General features: G+C 38.3%; 1 protein-coding gene across 1 annotated transcript in view; it reads left to right on the forward strand.

Moving 5' to 3' along the window:
* Window positions 1-12,315, forward strand: part of Adamts19 (ADAM metallopeptidase with thrombospondin type 1 motif 19) — a 178,977-nt gene that overhangs the window by 154,478 nt on the left and 12,184 nt on the right. Inside the window, exon 21 of the mRNA XM_051201008.1 lies at window positions 720-872. Within this exon, the coding sequence (XP_051056965.1) occupies window positions 720-872 (153 nt within the window). The remainder of the gene's footprint in view (window positions 1-719; window positions 873-12,315) is intronic.

Genomic DNA, 12,315 nt, shown 5'->3' on the forward strand with positions numbered 1-12,315 from the left:
TAGCTAACCTGTAATTGGCTGTAAATTGTAGCAGGAAAGATAGCCCTGAGCTGGTTAGCTACTCTTTAGCTGGCTGTGAAACTGAAAGCCTGTACCTTGGAATGTTCTGCTGAACATCCTGTTTATTTCTTAAGAGGCAATAATTTTCTATCTCAGATACCTGAGGTTGTGAGGATGGTGATGGTCCCCAACAATAATATAAGTACACATGTAAGAAACTTAATTACTGACTGTTTTATATGTGTGGGCAATATAACATGGAGGGATCGATGCACTCAAAACACACTACATAAGCAATGAAGCTAAAGTTTAGACCAGGATGAGCTCACTACACCACACAGTCTTGCAAGCTTTTGTGTGCCATGCAAACCCACAGGGACAAAATCACATTATCATTACACATACCTTAATGTAATTATATATACCACTTACTGCATGCAACTTCTCTGGAGCAATTTAGGGGTGTAAGTGCATGGATCCCTATACACACACTAACATGATACATGTGCAAAGTCCACCCCCATGTATACACACAGAAAATTATCTGTGTACATAATTTCATACTAGTGTATATAATGTAAAATGATAAATTGACAATTTTGTTTAGAAAACTAGCTGTCCTTTAAAAAAAAATAAGAGAAATGATAGAAACAATTTTAGACATGTCTTAATCCATACTCTGTACTGACTCTGTCCAAACCTTTAATATTATCTTCCAGTGCTCAGTCAAGTGTGGCAAAGGGGTACGGCATAGGACTGTGAGATGCACTAACCCGAGAAAGAAGTGTGTTCTCTCCACCAGACCCAGGGAGGCAGAGGACTGTGAAGACTACTCAAAATGCTATGTGTGGCGAGTAGGTGACTGGTCTAAGGTGAGAATGATTTGTGTTGAGTGTTAGGAGGCATCGAAGGTAGAGGCAGACATCGAGGGGGAAGAGTACTCCATCCCCAGCTTTAAATCTGTCTGTGTCTCAGATTATGATCTCTAAGGAATGATGTTAATCATTGAGATAAAACATAGAAAGTGTGTAACATCATAGTGGCATAAAAAAGATCTCTAAAATAGGGAACTTTATTTTGTTGCTACATTTATGGTTCTAGTTCTTTCTAGTTTAATAATATCTATCTGATAGGCAAAACACTATTAATGAGCAAATTCAAGCCACAATTAAAGAGGTTTCCAGTAGAAGAGCAAAGGGATGAGGTATAGTTCTTTGCCAGTCAGTGTTTTGGGTTGTGTACAATAGAAATGGAAATTGCCAGAATTTCTTTCCCCTTTATTGGTAAAACAAGGTTGGGACATAGACATTAACAGAGGGGTAGAGAAAAATGCAAAGAAAAGGTGTGTAATAGAGTGGGCATCAGCTTGTCAGGAGTGGGACCAAGATCACATTGTTAAAGTCAATACAAATGGATAGAATTCATTTGGGCAGTGGGCGACTTTATTTCACAGTAACAGTAAAATTTGCTAAAAGTTTTCATGTGTGGAGCATGTGAAGGTTGTGGAATACACCTAATAAATTCCCTTCATGGAACATCATTGAGCGCCATGTTTAAGGATAAAACTCTCATCGGATCTGGGTGAACACAGCTCTAATGTACCATCTCTCCAAATGTAATAATTCCACATTTGGCTGTGGCACTGTGTTCCACACACAGCATCCAGTGCTATGGCCTAGATGAAATATAAGCCCCCTCTGTTCAACTTCATAAATGGAAGGAAAGATCTGCTACAGAACATTAGTAAGCACAGTAGATTTCCACAAAATATGCTGAAGAACATTCTGGAAGAAACACTTTCAGTATATGTGAAGCATGTGAATTCCAACTTTCTCAATGATGCCCCACAAGAAATCATGGACATTTAAAGACTAATCTCTTGTGTCTGGATGGGTAGCTTGGGTGTGGGTGTAGGAGTGGGAAACATGGGCAGTGTGTGTGTGTGTGTGTGTGTGTGTGTGTGTGTGTGTGTGTGTGTTTGCATGTTTGTGTCTTTATGGCTTTCTTCCCTAATAATCTGCACACACAAAAACTCCATTTTAGTTCTTAGGAGATGTAATGTTTTTCCACTATTTTCAACATTCACATTGTAATTAAGGATTCAGATGCATTTACAAACAAGCATTCAACTTGGCCCATAAGGCTTCTGATTCACATTTCAGTGTGAATGACTTTCAGGCACCAACAAATTCCAGATTACTTAGAATCAATTTCTATCTTGTGTTTAATTTGTTTCAATAATTCTAAGAAGGAAGAACATACATTTGGTGAATTCAAGAGATGGAGGAGACAATTCTGATGGCTGCGTTCCACAGAAGCATATTAATCAAACCATCAAACTGGAAATGGACAGAAGTGTTTTAATATAATGAAGTAATGTCTTTGGAGGTACATGTAGGAAGAAAATGCAGAAAGTGTGCTAGCTAAAGTTAGGATACTGTTACCTGTTTGGTCTTTTGCCATGTGGTTGTTTTTTTGTTTGTTTGTTTTCTTTGCCTTAGAGGCAGAGGGGCACAATCGGTGCCAGACATTTTCCTCTATCTTTCTTCCTCATTTATTGTGACATTTTCCCTCACTGAACACAATGCTTGCTTTTTCAGCATGATTGGCTGACTATCCCCAAGGTCTACTTGTCTCTGCCCTCCTAGATGTGGAGTTGGAGACACATGAAACATTGCCTAGCTTTTTACATAAGTGCTGGGAATCCGAACTCTGGACCTCATGATTCTATACTAACCACTTTATACATTGAGCCATCTCCTTGGCTTCAACATGTATTTTTACAGCTAGTGAAATTCTAGATGGTGTTTTTCCATTTTATTTGTATTTGTATTTGTATTTGTATTTGTATTTGGTACTGGGTATAAAATCCAGGGACTCAAGCAGCATGCGAGGCAGGTGCTCAAATACCAAGCAATATGCCCAGCCTGGAAGTTTTCTTTAAATGGGACAATTTTCCCCTTTGGATACCATTTGTGCTTGTGTGTGTGTGTGTGTGTGTGTGTTCGTACACGTTTTTTTGGAGGGTTTTTGTTTTTGTTGTTGTTTTGTTTTTGTTTTTGTTTGTCAGCTGACACAAGCCAGGGTCAACTGGGAGGAGGGTGCCTCAACTAAAACAGAAAACACCTCCATCAGATTGACCTGTAGATATGTGTGGGGAACATTTTCTTGATTAATGATTGATGTGGGAGGGCACAAGCCAGTGTGGAAAGTTCCACCCCTGGGCAGGTAGAGCTAGGGTGTTTGAGAAAGCAGCTGAGTGAGCCATGGAGAACAAGTCAGTCAGCAGCAAGCCTCCAGCTGCCTGCCCTGAGTTCCTGTTCTGACCTTCCTTGGCTCTGACTGGGACCTGTAATTCAAGGGAACCTTTCCCTCTCCAAGTTGCTTTTGGTCATGGTTTTGATCACAGCAATAGAAACCCAACTAAGATACTGTTTTATGAAATGAATTATATTTTCCCAGATTGTGTGATAATTAGAAATATATCAAATGATAACTATAGCCTAGTTAGCTATAAAATTCAAAATATGTACTTAAAAAGTCAGAAGATCTTGATGTTATTGTATCTAATACAGAATGTGGACCACAGTTGAGGCACTGTGTATAAACAAAATAAGGATAGCCTGTCCCTATGGCAAGAACTGTTACTTTGGATTAGTAAAACATGCCTACTGTGCAGAAGAGTTCAGTTCATTGGGATAGTATAAAAAAATTTGCTTTTTATACTATATTTACAAACCTTTTTTAATATACCATAATTATATATAAAGTTCATGAATATAGTGAGAGTGAATACCTTCTCATTGGGATACCTTGCTGTACAACCAAACTGTTTTTGTAGTGCTCGGGAAAGAGGATGGCTTCAGGAAGCGTCCTTTATTCTAGGACTCTTAGTCTTTGTGAGCCTGTTCTTGTTTTACTCAGTTGTTCGCATTCTCAACCTCATTATCCCTGCTTCCTTCCTCTCTCTGTTCCCTTTCTTTCTCTCTTTACATCAAAATATGTTTCCTCTTTTCCTTAAAGACATGTTTTTTTTTTTCCTTCTTGGGGTCTCAGCATCACAAATTTAACCAGCAATGTGCACAAATGAAAACCAGGGGCTCCTTGCGAGAATGTTCCTGATTTTACCCCCTTTCTACTTCTAAGATATATATGGCTTTCATGTTACAATGAAAAACATCCCAAACAATTATAGAGGAAAAGAACAATGCTGCAGTTATTGTGTTCCAGTGATTAAAGTGTTCAGGGACAGAGAGAACACAGATCTCTGATTCCTATCAGCTGTGTCTCTACAGAAGAAATAGCAACAAGATGTATGTGGTTGTGGCTGGATATCCGTGCTCCTCTGAGGGCAATTAATCTGTCATCTTCACTAAGTTTCTACGCAAAGTCTTATGCCATCAATATACCTAAGTGGACCTAATATTAAAACTTGGTTTGGCTTTGATCAGGAATATTGAATTTGCTGTCCATAAAGTCTAGCAACACATGAACACTCCTCTCCTGCTAAGACAAACACAGTCTGCACTGAATCAGTTAGCGGGGAAGAGTGAGTCCCCAGGCTCTCCCACTGCTTAGGAGTCACTAAGGAAACTGATATCAATCAAAGGCAGATGCAGAACATGGCTAATGCCTTAAACTAGTCTGCTGCATTTGAATTAGCTTGTGACTTCCAACGTTTATATTTTGGGATAGTTTTGTGTAAACAATGGATAGTTACTTTCTGATTAAGTGGTAAGGTGACCAGGTCCAATGCCAGTGATGTAGCTTGGTAGCAGAGCACTTGCCTAGCTTATGTAAAGCCCTAGGTTCAAACCCTAATACTACCAAAACAAAACAAACAACCAAACAGACCTCCATGTGGAAAGGCAGGCTGATTTCTAGGTAGATGCTCTGCCATGGACATAGCAGTGTGGTTTAGGTTAATTGTTGACACAGCTATGTGTCACATTCTGACTATGTCTGATATGTGGCCTGAAGATCTTTCTTAAAAGAGGGGAAGAGGACACACATTTATTTTGTGGCAACATGAATCTGCATTCACTCACTTAAGATGAACTGAAAAATGATATCATTCCTTGTGTTTAATAAAATGACATATTTTTCTCCCCAAATTTGGCTTCCCTGCTTTCATTTGGATTTCTACAACTTCTGATTGCATTACTGGAGGCCATCAGAAAAGCATATAAAAGCATTTTATTTACCTGTTACAGTGAATTTTGTCCTTTACTTAAGATTTAATGGATTTTGGTCCCCCATGAAATATTAACAATTGATTTATAACATTGAACCAAATTAATTATTTTTGTTTCATCATTAGATGTATTTCATACTCTAAAATCCAAAATTATTTGGTAATGGAAAATTACAAAACTATGTGCGCTTCTTATTAAATTACGGCATTTTAAATTAGTATTTGAACTACATATTATTATAAATTTTAAAGTGATGTAATTCTATATGATACACAGTCGGTCATTTAGAATGAGTTAACTGTATGTCTAGTTGAAATATTTCTATGTAAATACAAATCATGGAGAACAATGAGTAGTTTTAACTTATCCCTGGAAAAGAAACTGCCATCAAATAATCATCTTCAAATAAACAGCAGAGAAATTGCAGAGACAAAGGATCTAAAATATTGAAGTAATTCTCTGTAAATGGTATATAAAATGATATATAAAATATATCAGTTTCTCTAAACACTTTCTTATAAAATAACATCAAAGGGGGTGATAATTCTATGTATTTTGATATCATCTTTACTTGTAATGATTTTCTAGTTTTAAGTAATTACAAATCTCAAAACTGTGTTTTAAGTTTTGTTCGTTCTCTGGAAACAGTATTCAAACTGTCATCCTTGTGCAGTTCACATTTGTTGGTGATTGATTAATCAAATTGAAAAGAAGCTCAAAAGCAGAATACACAATTTAAACAGTTAAAAGGTACCAGCTCTTTCTACAATTGTGCTTTGTATAATCACCCATCAAAGCTGTAAAGAGTCACTGGGTTAAATAATTATTGAATTAAGGTAACTCAGACCTAAGTAGTAAAGCAAAGAAACAGTGGTGTATTAGTTTACTTCTCTGTCATAGGGATACAACACTGACTAAAAGCAAGTGGAGGAAGAATGGGTTTATTTAACTTTACAGCACATACTGTGTCATGGAGAAAAGTCAAGGCATGAACTCCAGGCAAGAACCTGGAAGCAAGAGTTAAATCAGAAACCTTGGAAGAACACAACTTATGATTTGTTCTCCATGGCTCTCTCGGCTTGCTTACTTTCTTCTATAACCGATGACCACCTGTCCAAGAGTGACAATGCTCACAGTAGAATTGGGCTGTTGTAGAGTTTTTCTAAAGATGTGTTACATTTGTCTATGCTGTGGAATGATGCAAAGATGCGTCACATTCTTTTATGTTGCATTTAAATCTGTAAAGTTGTGCTACTTTGCCCATCTAAAACACCTAATTGATCTAATAAAGAGCTCAACAGCCTAAAGCACTGCAGGAGGAGGAATAGGTGGGGCCAGCAGGCAGAGAAAATAAATAAGAGAAATCTGGGGAGAGAGATCTAGGAGCAAGAGGAGGAGGACTCCAGGGTCCAGCCACCCAGCTACACGGAAAGCCATGGAGTAAGAAGTAAAGAAAGGTATACAGGATATAAATAAAAGCTCAGAGGTAAAAAGTAGACAGGATAATTCAAGTTAAGAAAGCTGTCTGGAAACAAGCCAAGCAAAGACCAGACATTCATAAGTAAGAATAAACCTCTGTGATTTGTTTGGGAGCTGGGTAGCAGGTTCCCCAAAAGAGCAAAGAGTAAAACACAAACAGCAATCAGTCTCTTATATAAATCCTTAATCAGAAAAAAATATCCCATAAATAGATACCCATAGGCCAGTTTGATGGAGGCAATTACTTGACTAGGGGTCCATCTCCAGATGACTCTAATTTCTGTCAAATTGACAAAACCGCTTTAATACAATTGGCCCCTTATCAATTTGGCAAGCAAACACATGACCTTTCTTGTTTATCCCCACAATCTCATGCTGATATCACAATATTAAGCATATCATGACTTTAAAGGTACCACGCTGTTTTAAAATTTTGAACACTAAAATGTTCAATGTCTTTAAAATATCTAATCTCTTAACTGTGATCTTCTGTAAAATCTAAACTATACTCTATATTTTCTTACTGCAAGAAGGAAGAACCAGGACATAAAATCAATCACTCTTAAGCAAAACCAAAGTCAAGCAGTATATCTTCAGATCCTGTAGTCCAGTTCCTAGCATCTACACTGGCTCACAGAGAGAACACTGGCCTCTGAAGAGCACTGGTAGCTCTACCTCTTCTACTCTGCCAGACACAGTACACACAGCTTGTTTTCTAAGCTCAGGCTAGCTCCATGCCTCACCTGGTGATGTTCTAGGTTGGCACCCACAGTTCTGGCACCTCCAATAGTGCCAGATCTCTACTACAACTGTTGCTGCACCATCACCAATGGCCTCTATTGGCCTATTTTCAAGAATCCCAACCCTGCCACATGGTGCAAATCCTCAGCTCCTCCCCATGACCCCTTTCATCCTAAAGTCTCCTCTAGAACTGAGTCTGCACCTCCTCCAGTGCAAACTCCTGCCCTCTCCCATTGCCAAGCCTCAGCTGTTCTCTATGACCCCATTAATCCCTTAGGACTTCCCAAACCAGGATGATACCGGAGATGCTTACTACAAGCTTCGTTGCCAGCTTGAGATGTAGACTTGGCCATCTCTAGATCATAGCTTCTGTGTGCTGACCCTAAGGATATGCTACCCAGAAGACTTGGCCTCCATGATGCTGGTTTCTTATTGGTCACAGCTGTTCTTTAGCCAGAGCTAGCTGACATTGATTGCCTTGGTAAAACAAAGTTTCCATGTATGTACACAGACTCTTAACCCAAAATACCACACAAAAGACTTTGATAGTGTCTCTGTTTCTCTCTGAAACTTTGCAGACCGAACCTCCATTTCTGCACTTTTCTCAAAATGTTGAGAAACTCCCACCTCCCAAAACATCTCATTAAGCAATGAGCACTCAAGTGGCCATCTCTAGCCCAGACTCCTTCCATGGTCCTCCCCCTACCCTCACCCCCCCCAAAAAAAATAATATGGACAGGTTCATCACAGAAGTATGCCGTGTTCCTGGTACCAATTTCTGTATTGTTTGTTTCTCTGTTGCTGTGATAAAACACTTACAAAAAGCAACCTTAGAATGAAATGGTCAATTCATGATAGATTTTTTATTGGCATGTACAAGATGGGATTTAACTCTCTAGTGCTGAGAAGAGATGGGTATAGCTAGACAGAGAAATGGGATATTTAAACACTATCATGCTGATCTGTGTTTATCCAGTTGGCCAGCAGTTGATATGTGTAGTAGTTTATTATACCACTTCCCATATTCTGAAAGTCCACCCCTATTGATACACTACCTCCAGTTTGCCACACCTACATCAGCCACGTGATGGGTGATGCTGACATTATTTTATAAAAGGGAAGTTGAGGTAAGCCATGGGTTTGAGAAAATAAGACAAGGTCTTTCCATGTGAATAGACAAGATGTGAGGGACCACTGGCTGCCGCTGGCACATCTCCATAGCAACAGTAGTTAGTGCTGAGAAAGAAGACAGGTGATACCTGCTAACTCAGTCCCCAGCCCACTGTCCACTCCCAAATCCTCTACCATTTAACACTTCTCTGTATTCTGACCTAGGTAAAATATTCAGAACTATCTGCTCATCCTCATTTTAATCAACCAAAGTGTTTCCATGAATCTGGGCTTGAGCAGGTTTTTTTTCCCTTTTGCAATCTCAGTTTCTCAATTGAGTCTTTGTGTTTCTTCCAACTATCCGAATCTTCCAGGACCAGTTTAAGGTTGGCAGCAATAAGAGAAGCTCCAGCAATCCTTGGCACTCGGCTGCAGTATTGTTCTATTAATTAGTTGCTTTCTTACATTCTTGTTGCTTTCTACAAACTATCTGAACTCCTTGCCCCTTCTCACAATGATCTCAGCAAACAGACCCTTGTAGTATATGTAAGAAATATTGACTGGATACACTTCCAGCCCATTCCTCCTTAGGTAAACAAATATGCTTCACAATTATATTTCTTTGGAACATTATTTTTCTGGCTCCAATTCTACAACTACATTTCATATTATGTGTATGTTTATAGGCATATATACATGCATACATACACAGGCATTTATGCATGTTATTTCTTTTATCCATTTGCTTTTTTGCACACGATCACAGGATATAGATCGGGCTAAACTAGAAATCACTATGTAGCCTTCAGTCACCTGAAACTTGAAATGTTTCTGCCTCGGTCTCCTGAGTTTTGGGATATTTCATATTTATTAGGAAAAGGATAATTAATTATTGAAAGTTGTTTTAAGAATTTTAACCTATGTAATTTTATGTAGCTGATGAGCCCCCTTCATTTTTTCCTAAACAGTAGCTCATACTACTTTAAAATGCAGTTTTAAATCTATCCTTATTTAACTTTCTTGACATTTGAGACAATAAATACTTCTGACAGTATGTGAATATGTGCATGTATGCATGCTTGTATGTGTGTATGATAAATGTATGTGTGTGTGATAAATGCATGTTTGTTTGTGTGTGTAATAAATGCATGTGTATGATAAATGCATGTGTGTATGATAAATGTGTGTGTGTGATAAATGCATGTGTGTGTGTGTATGATAAATACATGTGTGTATACTTTTTAGGATCCACCTGTTGATTGCTTCTCTACTATGCTGGGTTTTAGACAATCAGAGCCGTGCCAGACTTTTTGTGTGTGGTGGGGCATTCCATGTCACGTCTTCATGCTTTCAGTGTAAGTTCTCTTATCTATTGAACCATCTCACCAGCCTCCTTAAAGTTGGTTGAGGGTAGCCGACTCCCTTGGCATCTTTGTGACACAGTGTGGCTGGAATGCTTAACATTGGGTTAGACAGTAGCTATTTAACCTAGAAGGGAAACAATGAACAGAGTGACTCTTCCCTAATAGTTTTCTCTGAGACCCAGCAGATAAAGTGGCTTCTGTCAAGGTGGAGTAAGTTAAAGATAGCTGCTATATGCTGGTACCTGTGCTGTTTGCCATCAAAACTTTACTAACTAAAACAGTGCGATGTTAATTTTAAAATTCAAATAAATCATTCCTCTTTCATACATGGCCAAAAAAATAAAATAAAATAAAAAATTTGGTCTGCCTTTGACAGTCCATTGGATGAGACCTGGAAAGAATTTCCATTTAAAATGAAGTTTGATCACTGAGATTGCAGAAGTGCTGTGTGTAGGGTGATAATACGACAGAACCATCTGATACGAGTCCTGTATCTTTTAGCCTCTGTCAGACCCTCTCCTCAGCTAAGAGCTGACAAACTGACACATGCAGCGGAACTTAAGTTTGCTTTGTGGGGACCCGACTTTTCTTTCCTCCCTCTGCTGTAGTGATGAGTGTACACTTGATGTCAGTTGTGGACTCACAGCCCTTTCACAATGTACTCAGATCTCTTAAATCATTCATAAGCAATCTATCTTACCTCGACACATAAATATTCTGAACTTATTTTAACTATGTGCTAACATTTCATTAAACATAACAGAATACTTACACCTTAGACAGGAGGAGGGAAAGAAGGAAAGGTGGGTGGGAGGGAGGGAGGGAGGGAGGGAGGGAGGGAGGGAGGGAGGGAGGGAGGAGAAGAAAACAACACTCTCAAATGTCTGACATCTAGGAATGAATCAATTCCAAACACCCATGTGCTAAATAAAGCAGACAAACTCTTTTAGAGACACCAAAAGCGCACAATCAACATCTCTTCCTAAGAAACAAGCCCAGCCTTTGTCCTTTTGCATTCATGTTTCACACTCACTTCATTAAAAGGCTGAGTGGGAACTGCCAAGCATGTACATGGCCCACGAGGAATGCTGCCCGACTCATTTCCAGTGGAAGTCACCGTTCAGCTTCCCCCTGAGGTCCATTCTCTGCTGTGACTGCTACTCCACTCTTGTTAAACCACTTTTGAAAATCTCATTTATCCCCAAAGACAAATTCCCTGAATCAGTGCTGCCAACCTTGTTACACATTGGCACTTACCATTACAGATTAGATCATGTTTTCTAAGACTGTCCATTATATTGGTAGTTGAAAAAAATTTCTAACCCTGCCAGAGACAATTTTCCCTTAATTTAGGAATTCCTATTCTAACAGCCAGCTGGAAATGAGTAAAATATTACAGAGCTCTCCTTAGTGTTTGGCCTAGAGAAAACACATTCTGTCCAAAATATATATCTTTGGCACTCTCTAGAAGTAAGGAATCTTGGGTAATCTCAGTGCAGGCCAACTGTGAGAAATACTATTTTTAACACTTGAGTACACTGAATGATTATTTTTTATTTTCAAGAAATTTAAAAATAAATCAAATGCATATTAGGATTTCTAATCTAACAAATGTTAAATAAAAACCCATTAGAGATAATTTCACTACTGATTTTTATGCCTTTCTGGTAAAATCTTTATAGTAATACCCTACAATATTTACAGCTAGAAAATTTATGTGTTCCTTAAGAACTGCTTGCTACTTCACAAATTGATGTTCCTATAAGTTCAGCTATAAATTATTGATTACACAGTCTAAATCCATACATTGCTATATAGTCAAATCTTCCATTTGATCTAAATAGCCAAGTAATCTAAGTATTGAGAATGAGAGATAACGAGCTTAGAACCCAAATATCACCTGTATGGCTACACTTAACCCAGAAGGGAAAACAGAAATTAACATTTAACCAATAGTTTATAATCTCATATCTTTTCCTCTAGAATCTTACCACCATTAAGTTGGATGTGGAAATCTTGTTTTATACCCATATTAAAAATAACAAGTTGCTTCAAATTATGACATGCTGCTTCAGATGTAAAATGTTTCTGTAACAATAGTTGGTTGACAAGTAGACTTAGTCACTAATTCAACGTATATTTTCAAGTCCATAATGAAGGTGAAATAACCATTTCCAGTTCCAGAAATATTTAGCTCTAACACCAATAAGTATGTATTGTGTATAATGAGTTCTTGTGTGCCAAGATTCAGACAGCTGCTCTCATACATTTTAATTGAAATGCTGTTCCCCTTCTTCTTTTTATACTCTCTTCTAGAAGCATTAAGAAAGTTCTTACAGTGAAAGCATTCTAGGGCCCAGTCAGCTCTTATTACCTGTCATAATATTGGGAGAAAGGATATAACACACGGGAGTACCCAACCTTAC

The sequence above is a fragment of the Phodopus roborovskii genome, unplaced genomic scaffold, assembly GCF_943737965.1.
Source record: "Phodopus roborovskii unplaced genomic scaffold, PHOROB, whole genome shotgun sequence".
In the NCBI taxonomy this organism is placed as follows: domain Eukaryota; kingdom Metazoa; phylum Chordata; class Mammalia; order Rodentia; family Cricetidae; genus Phodopus; species Phodopus roborovskii.